The sequence below is a fragment of the Cupressus sempervirens genome, chromosome 6, assembly GCF_028749045.1.
Source record: "Cupressus sempervirens isolate cs-2001-9-10 chromosome 6, ASM2874904v1, whole genome shotgun sequence".
Lineage (NCBI taxonomy): Eukaryota > Viridiplantae > Streptophyta > Pinopsida > Cupressales > Cupressaceae > Cupressus > Cupressus sempervirens.
The window spans coordinates 82,141,640-82,160,142 of NC_143123.1; the positions used below are offsets into that span (position 1 = coordinate 82,141,640).

At 36.3% G+C, this 18,503-nt stretch overlaps 1 protein-coding gene across 1 annotated transcript in view; it reads left to right on the forward strand.

Moving 5' to 3' along the window:
- Positions 1-14,627, forward strand: part of LOC149551264 (uncharacterized) — a 52,182-nt gene extending 37,555 nt beyond the window's left edge. The window contains exon 5 of the mRNA XM_089786824.1: positions 14,049-14,627. Coding sequence (XP_089642950.1) covers positions 14,049-14,181 — 133 coding nt within the window. The 3' untranslated portion in view covers positions 14,182-14,627. The remainder of the gene's footprint in view (positions 1-14,048) is intronic.
- The last annotated feature ends 3,876 nt before the right edge of the window (positions 14,628-18,503 follow it).

The window sequence follows — 18,503 nt, forward strand, 5'->3', positions numbered from 1 at the left end:
CATTACATTCAATTTTATATTCTCCCTTTGAATGGTTCTGCTCGCTACATCTGTTATTTTGCTTGTTGCTGCTTATTATAAACTCCTGCTCCACATCATTGACCTGCAAAAGTGGAGCAATATGAGTCCTCGTAGTTTGAAGGCTGCCCCATCCCAGTTTGGTCTCAGCCTAAATCGGACATCCATGGTGGAAGACAACGAGCAATCACAGAGCCCCATTGTGGCTTTCCTAGAACACAGAGCACAGCAGCAGTGCCATTGCCCATTCTTAGCAACTTCTAGCCCTCACAAGTTGCAGGCATCAGCAAGAAGATTGCCCTCATTTCCCTCTGACTCAGAGGCCATGCGGTTGTCATCTAGTTGATACTATTCCTTCCTCATCAATGCATCGATGATGTAGTGATTATTTTCTACAGTTGATATGCATCACATCTCTGATTTTCTTACATTTGCAGCCTTGCTCTGATACCATGTTGGTTTTCAGTGATCGCTGCAAGTGTAATTGCATTGCCTCTTATTGTATATCTTTTCAAGGGCAGCGATATCACTCTTATTTATATTAAGGAAGAGACACGGATAGACATATCTCCTCATGAGACATGTCTATCCATTATTATCTAATTTAATATAATAACAAATGATTATTTAATTATCTAATCTCTCTCTCTCTCTCTCACACACACACACACACACACAGATTTCTGCACTTTAGTCTCATAGTTTATCCAACTGAAGCTACCAAACATCAACAATGGATGTGATAGATTTATCATTTATGTTCATTGTTTATGTATGTGTTAGCTTCTATTTGATGATGTTATAGTGTGTTTAAGTCATATTCAATAAAGGGTGCATGAAATAAGTTTTAAATCATTTAAATCTCTAAAATTCAAGGGTTTTTTCATTTTGCCAATCGATATCCAAGTCACTAGTTGAGTTGCCATTGCCGAGTTTGCACCGATTCCAAGTTTGGGAACTATGATATATATGGTCCTGAATATGACCATGCTACTAAGGACTACGACAAAATTAACATCATCAACAGTTGCAAATCTATCAATTAAGATAACAGAAAATAAGATAGACAAGGCTAGTTACCCTTCAGATCAAATCAGTAAACCAACATATTGCCAAATACAAGAAAACCATTATTGGTATTCTGGATAATCAACAAGATATGTAAGGGCCAAGAACACTTCTCTCTTGACATTACCATTATTCAAATGTGGTGAAGACTTGCATATGAATGGCAATCTGGCTTAAATGATCATTAACAATTGTATCAATCTAAATATACAAGTAGAGGGAACCTCACCAAACTGAACAAATATTGTTAACACAGATATTCGATAAGGAAATTTAAATGTTGTATGTGTATTAGGAGTAGAGAGAAAAAAACAAAGCAACAGACTAGGCACTGTCATTATGAATGTTGACATCAGTTATAGAGGTAACCTCACCAAACTGAACAAATATTGTTAACACAGAAATTCGATAAGGAAATTTAAATGTTGTATGTGTATTAGGAGTAGAGAGAAAAAAACAAAGCAACAGACTAGGCACTGTCATTATGAATGTTGACATCAGTTAAAGAAAAGCATAATTAGATTTATTTTTATTAAGGAAGGTTCCAAGGCTTCCAAGTGTTGATTTCTAGGATCGCTGCAAATGTACTAACAATTTCCATTGTATTGATTGTGTTCCAAATGCAAATGAAGACTTATAAATATGAGAGGAGGAGACTTGTCTCTACGGTTAAACATCACTAGTTAATATATTGATATAATAGTATAAATAACCATATATATAACTCATCTTAAGCATTTATGTAATATTAATATGTTAACCATATATGTAATATATTATTATATTATTATATAATAATATATAATATATATTATGTATACAAGATATTTATCTTAAAGATGATTTACCATCAACAATTAATCTCATGTTAAAATCAATCCGACATAAGCTACAACCTTAACACTCCCTCATAGCTAGGGAGGATTTATAGAACACATTATGCTCTCAAGAATATGAACAAATATCATCTCAGTATGATATTTAATTCACTACAAGGTTAAATTTCTCAATTTTCATAACACAATTGAAACAATTTCCATAACTTTAAAACACCACCTTAAGTGTGGTCTATAGTAGTAACTATTGTCATGGTGTACAGCAAGATTCGACCCAAAGAACCATAACAAGTTGGTTATTATGGTGTTCAGGAAAATCCAACCCAAAGAACCATGATAACAAGTCTACCATTTATAAAATCACCACCTTACAATGGTTACCTTCTATTTGTTCGTTATCATGATTTCCAGCACTTTGGGACAACAATTTAATGAAGTTTGTTATGATAATAGGTCTACCATTTATAAGATCGTCATCTTATAATGGTTACCTCCTATTTATGTATGTCAATGAAAGATCATCACCTTTCATTACATATCATAACAACATCATGTAGTAACTTATATGATATCCACCATGAACCACCATATCTGCTACTAGAGGGTGGAATAAGTATTTTCACCTTAGACTTCTCTCTCATAGAGGAGAGAACATTACAAGGAATTTCCTTAGAACTTCTCCTCATAGAGAAGATATCATCCACAAAGGATTGCATCTCAAAATTTCTCCTTCTGAAAAATGATCCTGGGAAGTCAGATCTTACTTCGTCAGAAACTCTCTTCACCCAATGATGCCTATCAATCTCAATCTTTTGATTTTCTAATGATAAGTGAATACTTCCTCAAGATGCACTCAAGAGTAGGCCCATCAAAATCATGCAGTCACACATGTATTTCTAGACTCCCTCTGAGTATTAATCTTTTAAGCTCCTGCATTGCCTTCGAAGAAGTGTCATACTCCCTCTTAATGTAGAAGGATACTCATAAACTCAAATCATGATCATCAAATGACTAATGAATTCTTGTCTACACAATATTTGGTAGCATGTGTAAAGTGCCAACCTTCTTTTCTTGTAAGAATTTCCTCAACCATAAATTGTAGCTGTTAGTGTAGTAGGTAGGCAACATTTTCAGAATTCAAGCCTTCATAGAGAGCAACATGGGCATTGATTATTATCAATTCTAGGCAATTTTTCAAGACTTGATGATGAGATAATTCCCAAAAATCAGATGTAGTATAATTCTGATTACGATTGGCTAGTATCAAAGTTGTAATAATCAAAAAATGGAGAAAGAAGAAATTTTCTTGAGAGAATGTTCGACTCCAATGGATTCAAAGTGATGAACTTAGATTTTAAATCAATACCATCAGGTTTGGGTCAAAGTAGAATTTCGCCTTATTTGGCCTTAATCCCCCCTTCATGTTGTGTAGTTCACTTTATTTGGTTCCGATCTCCACTTCATGCAGTTAACACTTTGCCATATTTGGTGCTGATTTCTACTTTAGGCCTTTTGAATTTGCCTTATTCACCACAAGTTTCCACTTGTTGGCTGCCTCATTTGAGCCTGATTTTCACTTTATTTTTGTCGTTTGCCTTATTTGATGTAAATCTCTAACTTGCTCTTAGAAGTCCACCTTATTTGGTGTGAATCTCCACCTTGCTCTTACAAGTTTGCCTTATTTGGTGTGAGCTTCCACCTTGGATCAATGAGATTTACCTTATTTCCTTGCATCTCTGCTGCACTTGATCTTGAGTTTGCCTTATATAAGTCTGAATTCCTCTAATTTTAGGCAGTTTGCCTTATTTTTACAATGGTTTCCACCTTGTGAATGATGTTTTTGCCGTATTGAAGTGTGATTTTTCCACCTCTTGATTGGATGCTTGCCTTATTTGCTATGGATTTCCACTTAATTCCTTAATGGTTGGCCTTAATTCAATGACAGTTTCCACTCCATAGTCGAGTGCTTGCCTAATTCAAGGGAGATTTTCCACTTTAAACTTGATTCAATGCCTTGTTTTATGGATGTTTCCACTCCATGATCAAGTTGATGCATAGAATGATGCCTAATGTGGGCTATAATTCCACCATCTTTTATTGGCCTAGGCCTTATCACATGTCTTAGACAAGCCTTGTAATAAGCATCGATTATAACCATAAATCAAGCCAATGCTTTGCATCAATGAAGGAAATCAGATCTGGCCCCAAATGAAACTTGTAATTCAAGAGAAGTCCTCTTTGAATTTTATAAAAAAATCCAAATTAGATGGATCTTATTGGTTAATAAGGGGTTCAATTTTGTAAATGGGACTGGAGTTCAATAAGAAATGACTTGATCCAAAGGGGAACAAATTCCATGAAGGAAAGGGAAAAAAATGAATTGCAAAGTTCAAAGAAACATGGCGAGCCATGAATTATGAGGGGCATTGAACTCAATGATTTGGCCAAGGATTAAATATAGGGATCGATCTTCATTAGGGGCCAAATATTTTAAGCATAAATCAGATGTTAATAAAATTTTAACATACTAAAAATCTGAAGTCTACATAACCGATTAACTTAAAGGAAAAGGTATCCATCTTAACCAAATGAAAAGAGATACAGTTAAATCAGTTATTCTGATTTTTCACATGAAGGAAAAATACGAGATAATTGTACTTTACATTTCCAAATAATTTGAAACTAACAACCATTTAACTACTAGATTCACATGACATTCAGTTATTAACTACCATTTCACTTGCATTAACTAAACTAATTTCTTGACCTAAGGAAAATATTCAAATACATGAAAGCAACATATTTATCAAATGAAATGCAAAGAACATGAAAAGGTTACCAGAGAATAAGCGATTGATGAGCCTGAGTTGTGCAAGCCTTGGCATCTGGAAAAGAGGAGAAGCATTGCCATGGGCTCAACCTCCTAACCGCAGACCCTTAGTATCCCCACACAATCTCCATTGAGAAAGGCCCTCCCTACCCTAGGAGTTGGCTTAGGGCGCCCTTATTTAGCCACAGAGCATCCTAGTGTTAGAGTGTCGACTAGTCAGCTGACAAGGCTGTGGGCACTTTCCAATCAGCCTATCTCACAACTGCGAGCATCTGACCTTTGGTGATCATGGTGGCAATCATGCCATTAACTACCTTGGCCAAGGATTTCAGAGGGGTAACTTAAATGCTTGATCATCGACCGCTCGACTTGACCACAAGAATTTATACAAAGGATTTCCATGAGCTAACTTAGTTACTGTATTTAAATGTTATTGCTGATTTTATAATTTTCTTTCATTGCAGGATTATTCTTGCTCTTTCTCTCCTTTCATCTCGACCATGCTGGTCCTCTTTACTAGGGAGATTCATTATATGATATCTGATTCAAGAATACTTATACATTTGCCATCCTTCATGCCAATTCTAGCTTATGGAATCATAAGTGAATTAAGCCTTCATTCTGATTGTTATTTTATCATATAGATCAGTATCCCATCTCAAAGATATACTAATCATATCTCTGTATGAGTCAGCACTCATGATAAAAACATATGTATTTTCGAAATCAAAAAGCTTATCATAGGCAAAGCATTTCGACAATCAAAAGAATGCTTCAAAATAACACATCCGGTTCTGGACTTTCAAACAAATATAAGGGCCGACTCTAAGAAGCAAACAGCAAGTTCGGATTTCAAAACATAAGCAAGATGAACTGTATGTAAACGTAGAGCATGACCTGTTTCAGTTGGCACCATTTGAGAAATATGAATGGAGCACCTGCATGTGCTACCAAGCTTCCTATGGCATTCATAAAAGGAATACTGAATTAATTTACAAGCTTCGGCATAGACCGAACAGAACTGCCGATTACAATCACCTTCTTATTTGGGATTGAGTAGAGACAAATTAGCTTGAACAAGGAAGGATTTTGTGGTGTGAAATGAAGAAAAAATATGAACCCTTGAGCGGGTGAAAGCAAAGAGTATATAATGCAACAAAGAGAGCGGGCAAGATAGGCAAGGATCACCCGCGTGCATGCTTAGATATGCCAAGACCGAGGTGGCAAGGAAACGTTCGCACAACCTTTCAAATACATATTTTTAATAAGAGACTATAGCCCAATGATATAAAGACAAGAAATAAGGGTGGCCGCTCAAGGCAATACCATAAATAAGAAGTCATAGCAATGGTTCAAAATAAAGAATAAGGGTGGCAGCAACATATTTGCTCATGCCTTAGTATATTAATGTCGCCCCTTTATATTCATGCCTATTTGAGTAGCCTTAATATGTGTGTGTGTGTGTGTGTGTGTGTGTGTGTATAGACACATTTTATACCCACACAATATGAGTATAGACACAATATTATAATACTAAGGCGTAATAGCATAACAAGGTACATTGAGACTCATCCATATAATGAAGGTAATATTTCTTATTTGAGTTTTTATAATGTTTTAATTTAATTGGTTAGCTCATGGTCATCCTTTGTACTTTCTTGCTTCTCTAGCTGTTTCATCCTTGGTCGAGGTGGTTAGATTACATACTTGATGCTTAACAGTGGATTTGGGTGTTCCCTTCCTTACTCCCGTTTTGGCAACACTTCCCCACTTCATCGTGCTCGTGCAAAATGGAAATGGTTCCGGGGAATAACATATTTCCGTAATTTGAAATAATAATAAAATATCAGATAAACATTTCCAATTTCTAAGATATTCATTTTTCAATTCTCATTATAATGGCTAACTAACATGTCACATGAAGCAATAACTAATAACCGAAATTCCATTTCACAAGAATCAAAATATCTCAACAACTTTAGTGATAGTTCAATTTCACATAAACAATTATTTCAATAAATTTACCGAACAACTAACTTCACATGAATTTCCAACGGCTAGAAAATTATTTTCAATGTAGTAAAATTTGGCTTGTAACAGAAATGCAATTTTATTAAATAATGGGCTGCAATTTTATTAAGGCTGAGCGATTTAAGTAAACTATGAGGGGCTGCAGCCTAGATTTAAGGAAAGGTCTCAATTTTATTAATTAAGGGAGATGCTTTAATTAATCTAAATTGTATCAATTTATTTATTTTTTCCCAAAGCAATATTACAAGGTAATTGGTAAATACTTGCTTATTAATAACAGAGACCGAAAGGTCAATTTATACAAAAGGAAGAGACGATGTTTCCTTAGGAAACGATCGTAAAGAATAGAAACATTCTATTCCAGAGAAAGCAAAAAACGAAAGCAAACTAAAGCTAAAGATATTTACAAGATAACCATTAACTAATAATAGACGTCTTATCTATTATTGTAATACCCTCCCTTAATGGTTAATCTATCTAACACACCAAGTTGTCCTCTAAATTTGACAAACTTATCAAGACCAAGAGGCTTGGTGAGAATGTCTGCAGTCTGATCTGAGGTAGGAACATACTGCAGATCTATAGTCCCGTTTTCAACCTGCTGTCGTATGTAATGACAATGAACATCCACATGCTTGGTTCGTTCATGGAAGACTGGATTTCGTGCTAACTTGATAACGCCTTCGTTATCAACAAACAGAGTAGTCGGTCCTGCTGGTGACATCTGCATATCCCCAAGCATCCGACGAAGCCAGACAGCTTCACATCCTGCCTTAACAGTCCCTCTATATTCAGCCTCTGTAGAAGAGAGAGAAATTGCCTGCTGCTTCTTGCTGGTCCATGTGACTGCACCGGATCCCAAACTGAACACATATCTAGATGTTGACTTTTTATCATCAACAGAGCCTGCCCAATCTGAATCTGTGAACCCACTGAGTTTAGGATTAGAACTCCGAGAATACAGAAGTCCATAATCAGAAGTGCCCTTCACATAACGAAGCACACGCTTTGCTGCCATCCAATGATCAGCCTTAGGAGCTGTCATAAAGCGTGAAATATAGCTGACTGCGAAGCTGATATCAGACCTAGTAGCAGATAGGTAGATGAGGCTGCCTACTAGTTGCCTATACGTAGTATCATCAACGGAAGGAGAATCAGACTTGGCTGATAACTTGAGACCTTTCTCCATAGGTGTAGATGCAGGTTTGCAATCCTGCATTCGGAATTTGTCTAACAAGGCTCTGGCATATTTGGACTGAGAGATGAATATACCAGAAGACTGTTGCCAAACTTCAACACCTAAGCAATAATGCATGAGCCCAAGGTCAGTCATATCAAAAGACTGGCATAAGTGTTGTTTGATTCCCTGAATCAAAGATGCCGAACTGCCAGTGATGATCAGATCATCCACATAGATAACCAGAAGGATGATGTCACTGTCAGTAGTCTTGATGTACAGATTTGAGTCTGAAGAACTCCTCTTGAAGCTTTGATCACTGAGGTACGTATCAATCTTGATGTACCATGCCCGAGGGGCCTGCTTCAAACCATAGAGAGCTTTTACCAATCTGAGAACCTGATGGTCTTTACCAGCAACCTTGAAACCAGGAGGCTGCGTCATGTAGACCTCTTCATGGAGATCACCATTCAGGAAAGCACTCTTTACGTCCATCTGATGGACCTTCCAGCCAAACTGTGCTGCCATGGCTAGGACTAATTTGATGGTGCTCATCTTTGCAGTAGGAGCAAAGGTCTCCTCATAATCAATGCCCTGACGCTGAGAAAAGCCCTTTGCCACTAAACGAGCTTTGTACTTATCCAAAGTACCATCTGATTTGTATTTGATTTTGTAGACCCATTTGCAGCTAATGGGTTTCTTCCCTGGGGGAAGATCAGAAAGGACCCAAGTGTTGTTCTTCAGCAGGCTCTGGTGTTCAGATTGCATGGCCTGTTCCCACTCTGGAATTCCTTTAGCCTCGGAATATGTTTGAGGTTCAAACACACTGTGAATGTTGGCCATAAGAGCAAAGTTAACAGAATCTATAGTTTTGCTCTTTTTCCGAGTAGTTCTCCCATCAATGAGCTCATCATCATGAAGATCAGCAAGTGTCTTAGCCCACCACTTAGGCCGGAGAGGAGAATGACCAACAATAGTACTAGGAGATGCTTGATCAGCAGGATCTTGATCAGAAGAATCTGGATCAAACTCAGGTGAAGCATCTTCAAAACGAGGTGATCCTGCAGGAGAAGCCGGAGGTGGCTGTACAGGTATCACTGGCAGGACTGGAGCTGTAGGAGCTACTGGAGCCCTCCCATCAGGTGGACCTAATGGAAGCCGAACTCCCAAATCATGAACCTGCATAGGCTGGTCTGCTGGATCAAGAACAGGAGAAACAGGCATGAATGGTCCTCGCTGCTCATCAAAGACTACATCGCGGCTGTATATGAGACGAGATGTCTCAACATCAATAAGGCGGTAGGCTTTGTGAAGACTACTATATCCAGCAAGCATCAGTTTCTGACTCTTGGCATCCAACTTGGTGCGTGAAGCATCAGGGATCCAAACAAAAGCAAGAGAGCCAAAAACCTTCAGGTGACTGATTCTGGGCTTGCGACCTGACCAGGCCTCTTCCGGAGTTTTACCTTTGACCGCCACTGTGGGTGACCGGTTCAACAGATAAACTGCAGTGTTAACTGCTTCTGCCCAAAAACGCTTCGGAACATGTCTGTGTTCGAGCATGGAACGAGCCATCTCGGTGATTGTCCTGTTCCGACGTTCAACTACACTGTTCTGTTGTGGCGTGTGGGGTGTGGTGAACTGGCGTTGGATGCCATGTGTATCCAAGAAGCTGGAGAAAACGTTAGAACAAAATTCCCCCCCATTGTCTGATCTAAGAGTAATAATAGATTTCCCAGACTCTTTTTCAACTAAGGGTTTAAACTTCTGAAATGCAATAAATGCATCAGATTTCTTTTTAAGGAAATACACCCACATTTTTCTACTGAAATCATCTACAAACAACAGAAAATACTTGTACCCAAGAACAGAAGGAGTGGCCATAGGGCCGCAAATATCAGCATGAACAAGCTGAAGTACTTGAGAAGCTCGCCAAGAATCGCCACTGGGGAAAGGTGTGCGATGTTGCTTCCCAGCCTGACATGCGTCACAAACTCCAAGGTGTTGGGTTTGAATCTCTGGCAAACCAAGAACAAGCTCATCCCGAGCAAGTTGTGAGAGATAATGCACATTTAAGTGCCCATATCGCTGATGCCAAAGTGAGCTGATGGAAGATCGCCGAGCAGCCATAGCTAAGTCCTGAGAATCACCAGAATCAGTAAGTCTGAAAAGACCATGATCCTCAAGACCAACTGCAATAGTAGACTTAGTCGCCCGATCAGTGATGGTGCACTGATGTGAACTGAAGGTGACTGCCAAGTGTGGAGAATGTCACAGCAACTGACTGACCGAGAGTAGATTTAGTTCCATCCCTGGAACGTAGTACACATCAAGGAATATGAGTTTCCTCCCAACAGACTGAATTTGAATGTTGCCTTTACCAACAACCGTGTACTCTTCTCCACCACCAAAGATAACAGAATCTGAATAAGGCTGGTAGTCAGTAAACCAGTCTCTGCGGTGAGTGAAATGTCGAGAGGCACCTGAATCAATGTACCAGGCAGATGACTGTACATGATCTGCAGGTCTTTTAGCCATGAAGGCATAAAAGGCAGATTCCACCTGCTCAGTGTGCTCTGCACTGTTCGCTTTGGGTTGCGAACCTGATTGCTTAGACTGGGCAGCTAAGCGTTTCCGACATGCAACCTTCATGTGACCATACTTGTGGCAATAGTTGCATTGAATGTTCTTCTTTTTGGTACCATCGGACGCTGGAGCAGAAGACTTTTGCTGAGATGGTTGCTGAAACTTGCCCTTATCCTTTTGAAAGGATTTCGCAGCAAAGGCTTGCTCAGTGGAGGTGGAACTGGAGCTGCTACCGAACTGTTGTTTCCACCGATCTTGCTGAAGTAGCAGGGTGCAGAGATCAGTGAACTTTAGATCAACACCAGTAGATGTGATGTTGAGAGTCTCGATAAAATGCTCATAGGAATTTGGTAAACTCCGAAGAGTGATTACCACAATATCCTCTTCCTCCATCTTGCGACCGATGGCAAGTAACTGATCACGGATTTCCTGAATCCGATTCAGGTGTGCCTGGAGCGAGGTGCGCTCATCCATGACAATAGAAAACAGAGTGTTTTTCAGAAAGAAGGCTCTGCTCTTGTCGGAAGTCTCATGAAGACCTTTTAGATGTGTCCAGATTTCGGCCGCTGTCTTGCCGGATGGAATTTGAGAAAGCTGGTCATCAGCTACGGATAGTTTGAGAAGCATTACTGCCTCTCGATTATTCAGATCCCATGTATCTTGATCAGGACCCGGAGAAGTCGGACGCTGCGTAACACCCAGAACAAGTTGATCAGTGTTTCGATATTCGAAGATTGCAATGATGCGTTGCTTCCAGGTTCCATAATTGTGACCATTGAATTTGGAATTATGCTCGAGCAGAATATTTGTCAGAGATGCCATGGCACGTTTTTCAATGAAAAACTGTGAAAATCTGTGAAGGCACGTTCTTTGAGGCAAAAATACGGAAGACCCAGAAAAATCAGAGAATGACCCAAAAGAGAGCTCGAAAAACCCAAAAGGAATCTGCTGTCGTTTTCTGAATCTGCTGGCTCAAAAATCGAGGCACCCAGAAAAAACGGACAACAACCCAGTTGAGCTCTCGAAAAACCCACCAAGAATCTGCAAACAAAAAAAAATTTCGACCCCAAAAATTAGGGTTTCGAAAAAAAACGGCCCTAGCTGAAAAAAGCTTGAAAAAACTTCAGATTTCTTGATGAAAAATGGTCGAATCTGCTTCCCAGAGCACGATGACAGACTGAGACGGCTAAGAGCATGAAGATTTGATACAAAAACATGCAGATTTTCACCCCAAAAACGCGAGTCTTCAAAAAATGGCCACGATTTTCACGCGCTTTGCAGACCCGTAATTCGGGAATTTCTCCAAGCAGAAAAACCCTAGGTGGGTTTTGGAGAAATTAGCTGAAATAATTTTGGAAAAATTTAAACAAATAATTTCAAGAAGAAATTATAAATTTTTCCAAAAAAATTTAAGTATTTAGCTCTGATACCATATTACAAGGTAATTGGTAAATACTTGCTTATTAATAACAGAGACCGAAAGGTCAATTTATACAAAAGGAAGAGACGATGTTTCCTTAGGAAACGATCGTAAAGAATAGAAACATTCTATTCCAGAGAAAGCAAAAAACGAAAGCAAACTAAAGCTAAAGATATTTACAAGATAACCATTAACTAATAATAGACGTCTTATCTATTATTGTAATAAGCAAGTCGGCGTAGGTGAGAGGGTATACCTTTTGGGCTCTATAGTCATATAAACAGCCTGCTTTGTTTCAAATGGTAAACTCAATCAGTTCAAGCATGAGTGAATGAGCAAATGAGCTACAGTACAAATCGAAGTCTACATCAATCCATACAAGGAGAAGGTCAAATACACCCAAGAGTTAGAAGTCAGAAGTACAAACTCAAACCCATTCAAGACATGTTCTTTAAGTATCATTCAAACCGAGTTTGTGAAGTTTAGATTGATTTACAAGAGGCAGACCAGACACGTATATGAGCTGAAGTCAGTTGCAGACTTAAACCATTCATTATTCATGAGCAGTTGAAGGAAGGGACAAATCAAGTGTACTAAGAAAGACGATTATGAGAAATAACCATCAGCACATGATAGATAAAGATATCCCTGATCTTGAAAATCAGATATCTTGGACAGTGAATATCGCTGGCCTAAAGTTCTGTCTCTAAATTTTCTAACTCCTGCAAGTTTAAAGGATGGTAGAAGATAGTGAAGTTGAAAGTTCAAAATCAAGGACAAAAAATGGCTAAAAACTGGATGGTTGAAGTGCAAGTGAGATATGTTGGCTAAAAGTTTTGTAAGTTGCTGCGACCACAACTTAAAGCTGTAACTTTAGGCAATGTTAAGTGAGATTTCCCTCTCCTCTTAGCTATAGGGGAGGCTCCCTAGTTACCGTAGGTAGCTCCAACAAGGACTTAATTGGTAATTACAAAATAGGGCAGTTCTCACAATCTGTTTGTCTTTTTTCAGGAATGATTTCTCAAATAACTTCTGAACAACACTAAAACTCTAAGTACTTGTTACAATAATATTGATAGCTTATGAGTTGACATAAGAACAATATAGAATATACCAATCTACTTCTAATGTGTGGAACAGTTGCAGAGACCCGAAGTTGTCTACACTTACCCCAAATGATGATATAAAAACTTTAGTAAATGGTAAAGCTCAACATCTCTTACAAAACATTCCCTAAGTTTTATAAAAAGTATTTGAAATTGAAGCCCAATTTTTTTTTTCGGCCTTATCTGAAGCAACTATAGACTATATCAACTTGCCTTTTTTGTAGCACAAAGTCTTAAAAAATGCAATCTAAATTATACATTTGTACACTGGATATTGATAGTTGACTAAATAATACATGATAGGATCTTGATAAGAATAATTTTTTTAGTGTGTTGGTGTTAGTATTTGCAAGCCAAAAACATTAGATGGATGGTGATGGTGATGTGCAATTTTGAGCGGGCAACACAATTCACTTGTGAGCATACTTGGAAGTTTTTGATCTCTCTCATTCAAGAAGTGGAACAAATTTTCTCAACGTCAAACAAATGATTATGTGTGTATCTTTTGGTATGCCTCTTGATTGACTAGAAAATATTTGTTATATTATTGTAGTAGAGGAGGGAATTGGATCTATAGAAAAGAAGGGAATGAGGTAGGGGAGCGAGGGGTATGGTTCGTGGAGGCAATCTTAAGGGGATATAGGGGATCTTGGGTTTTGATTTTTATCAATCCCTGCCTGTATTGTCCCAAATGACAGTATAGATGACACGGTGAAGGGAATAAGTATGTATTCTCTCGGTTATGTCACTACACCTGAACTGCTTTGCATCCAGTCAAATCAGCAGCAATGTGCATTTTTTATTTTGTATTGTGCTTACTGTTTCAGTACAGTATTCATTTTGGTCCTGTGACATGGTGAAGTTGATTGGATATAATAATGAGAATGTGAGAGGTTCCTGAAAAGCATACTCTTGTTTTTGGAGTTCCATTATTTCCAAGTATATCATTTAGCTTCTTTGTTTTCTCTCTTTTCAGAAATCTGATGGCGAAGCAAGATATATCAGAGCTTGGATTTTCGGAAGCAAATGATAGTATAAAGGAAGGCGTTACAGATTCCAGCAATGAAGGATACAAAAATGGACAGCACAGTGAATCTATCAAAAATTAAGTGGATTGGTAAACATGTTACATAGTCTTGTTGATGCAGAATCTAGATTTGTTTTTCAATGGTTCCAAGGTTTATAGTGCAGATTCCTTTCAGGTTGCTGCCAACCTTCATATTTTGTATTTGGTTTAGAAATATATTTTGTTGCACTGACAAGTGTGGGTGGGAAATTGTTGGGCTGCTAGTGCTAAAGTCGAATATGATGATGTTGAATGCCCTGCCTCATGGAAAGTAAAATCCTATTGTGCATGTCTCCAAAGGCACTATTGGAATACATCTAATGATGTTATGAGATCTTATCTCTTTGTATTGGGTACCATCTTTGAAATACTTGATCTCTTCTCATTCCTCAGCTGATCGAGACTGCAGCCACAGTACAAATAAGTAACCAACTATTTCTGAGTTTGATTCTGCTCTAAAGGAAAATGCCAGAACCACTTCTTTTTCTATTACTGAGTTTTTCTGCATGTAATCACCAGTTTGCGAAGTTGTTTGAAGTTTGAACCATGCTCCATATATGCCAAAGTAAAATAATCAAGTAGGATGCATGTGAGCGAGAGATATTTATGTAGAACCTAGATGTAGAATATAATTATGTGCATTCTCTTGCATTGATGTTTTCCTGTGTCGTACATATTATTATTTTGAATTGTAATACTGATAGCATGTTCACCGTGTCTTTTCTCTGAATTTGAATATTTCTTTTCATGTTTTATTTGCCGCTTCTTTTCATAGTACCTCTGAGTTGTACTTGTTTACGTAGCAGGTTTTTAGGGTACTTGCTATTTTTAAAGTGATAAAACGTTAAGAGAGATTATGGTGATGATGAAGAGTATGCTATTACGATGCTGCCTTTTCACTTGATTTACATTCAATTTGATGCCTATTGAAAGGATTTGCTGTGTATAATAAATATCTCTTTCTATGAATGTGAATCAGTTTTCTGTCACTTTCTTCAGTTTTTGCCGAGAATGAGTCGTTCTCTTACTCTTTGCTTGGTCTATTCGTTGTGTTAAATTCTATTTTTGTGGGTGTCAATAAACGTTTAGACATATTTAAGCATATATGTAGGAGACGGTTATAGTTAGTAGTAATATTAAAGATTTCAAGAGAACTGAATAAGCCCTGATTCGAAGATAACTTGATAGAATGTCCATAGTTGTGTCATTGAACCAGACAAAATCTTGTTATTAGTGATTCCTGTAAGGTGTTACCTAATATAAGTATCTATTTCAAATACAAAAATATAATAATGTACGTGGTCTTGAGTTAGTGCCTTTCAAAATGCCTTTATTTTGATAATATTAAAACTCTATTCACGAGAGATTTTTCAGTGGAATGGTGGGGTTTCTTACCTATAGTTTTAACAATAAAGATTCAAATCTTTTAGGGTTGCTTTATATGGGTCCAACAATGAAGAGTGTTTGTTATAATGTTAATACAGCAAAAGTTTAAAATAGTTATACTTCGATGTTAATACATCAGAATTTTAAAATTGGTGTAGTTGACATGAAGCTTGCATTTGCTTTCCTAATTGTTGTTGTAAGTGATTAGAATATTTTTTTCTCATCTGTTTATTGTCTCTCTTGGCACTTCTTACAGAGACTTTTCTAAAGCTGCAATTGCCATATTGCTATTGCCTTTGGATTTTAAATATAAATATCTATTTCAAATACAAAAATATAATAATGTATGTGGTCTTGAGTTAGTGCCTTTCAAAATGCCTTTATTTAGATAATATTAAAACTCTATTCGCGAGAGATTTTTCAGTGAAATGGTGGGGTTTCTAACCTATAGTTTTAACAATCAAGATTCAAATATTTTGGGGTTGCTTTATATGGGTCCAACAATGAAGATTGTTTGTTATAATGTTAATACAGCAAAAGTTAATATAATAATGTACGTGGTCTTGAGTTAGTGCCTTTCAAAATGCCTTTATTTTGATAATATTAAAACTCTATTCACGAGAGATTTTTCAGTGGAATGGTGGGGTTTCTTACCTATAGTTTTAACAATAAAGATTCAAATCTTTTAGGGTTGCTTTATATGGGTCCAACAATGAAGAGTGTTTGTTATAATGTTAATACAGCAAAAGTTTAAAATAGTTATACTTCGATGTTAATACATCAGAATTTTAAAATTGGTGTAGTTGACATGAAGCTTGCATTTGCTTTCCTAATTGTTGTTGTAAGTGATTAGAATATTTTTTTCTCATCTGTTTATTGTCTCTCTTGGCACTTCTTACAGAGACTTTTCTAAAGCTGCAATTGCCATATTGCTATTGCCTTTGGATTTTAAATATAAATATCTATTTCAAATACAAAAATATAATAATGTATGTGGTCTTGAGTTAGTGCCTTTCAAAATGCCTTTATTTAGATAATATTAAAACTCTATTCGCGAGAGATTTTTCAGTGAAATGGTGGGGTTTCTAACCTATAGTTTTAACAATCAAGATTCAAATATTTTGGGGTTGCTTTATATGGGTCCAACAATGAAGATTGTTTGTTATAATGTTAATACAGCAAAAGTTTAAAATAGTTATACTTTGATGTTAATACATCAGAATTTTAAAATTGGTGTAGTTGACATGGAGCTCTCATTTGCTTTCCTAATTGTTGTTGTAAGTGATTAGAATCATTTTTTCTCATCTATTTATTGTCTCTCTTGGCACTTCTTAGAGAGACGTTTCTAAAGCTGCAATTGCCATATTGCTATTGCCTTTGGATTTTTGCCATTGCTTTTTGTCAAAGATGAAAATGTGAGTCAAAATAAAATGAGATAATGCAATGCAAGATTTAAATTCTCAATCACAAACATAAGATTTATGCTTATAATTAAATGATAGTATCATAACATAATATTTATTTGAATGCTTCATATGTGAATTGCTCTTAGAAGTCCAACATAACCATATTAGCGCAATGATGAAGTTTTTAATACTTGATAAATGATGCTTAGTATTTGAGAATGGATATTAAATAGTGCTTTATGAATCACAAGATGCGTGATAACTTAATCGTAATATGTTCTAATAAAAATGAATTAGTGAATAATGTAGATAGAAAATTGAACGAGAGTCAGAGATAAGGTAGTACCTTTAGTTAGGGCGTGGAGTGATGAGGTGAGAGAATTATGTGGGATTAAATGCATAGGTTATGGCTGAAGAGATAAATTAAATATTTATGAATTATTTTAGACACAAAGAAAATTATGTAAATTGTTCGAAATTTATTTAATTTTGGAACAAATGTGCTAATTTAATAATATTGAAAATTATTTAATTAAAGTTCAGCAAAATTTATATTAATTAAATAATGAATTGGAGGTAAATAAGAAATTAGATCAACTATACATATCTAAAAAAAAAAAAAATTGTAAATTTCTAAAAAAAAAAAAGAAATTAGATAAATTGTTTGAAATTTGTTTAAATGTGGAATAAGTATTAATTATGTTTTTTAATATTTATTTATTTATTTATTTTAAATTAACATATGAGATAATTATATACTTAACATTTTCAATGATTACAGATAAAGAGAGAAGCTATTATTTAAAATAATTAAAACTAAATTGTTTATTATGGATAAAAGTAATGATGAGATCATTATCAAATAATAAGATAAAATTGTATTGATCGTTTTTAGATGTCTATGTTTTGTCTCTTTCAAATTATGTCTTTAATAGGGTTTCAAAGAAAAAGATGCTAGTGATAGGTCGCAATGGTAGGATACAAGAAAGATGGAAACATGGATGATATATGATTGTGAGTTAGTATGATAGAAGAAATGGAGGATGAAGATGATAGAGAGAAATTGAAGAAATATCAAGCAAAGCATGAGAATTGTTGATAAATTGGATTTTAAAATGTGAAATGGCTAGATATGGAAGAATATACAACTAGAAAAATATTTGTACTAATCTTAAGAATTTTTATAATCATATAACATGTTATAAAGACAACCAGATATAATAAAGTGAATTTTAATATTTATCCTCAACTCATAGATTCACAAATAAAGAATATGACAATATATAAATAAAAATATAGATTTGAGTTTGACCCCTCTATGTCCTTGCAAAACAACTAATTTGACATGCCATACATGTGGTTTGGTTCCTTTCTAGTGCATTTGTTGATGGTGTTTTTATGGTTGCTTCTATTGGGTTGTTGGTGGACCTGCCTAGACTCTTCCTAATATTACCTCCCTAGACTCTTCCTAGTATTTTCCTATGATTGATCCACATCTAGATGTTGGTTGTGTGGGGGTCGCTTGTCGAAAAGGTTCTCCTTGCACACAAAGCCTCCTATTGTTGGATGGAGT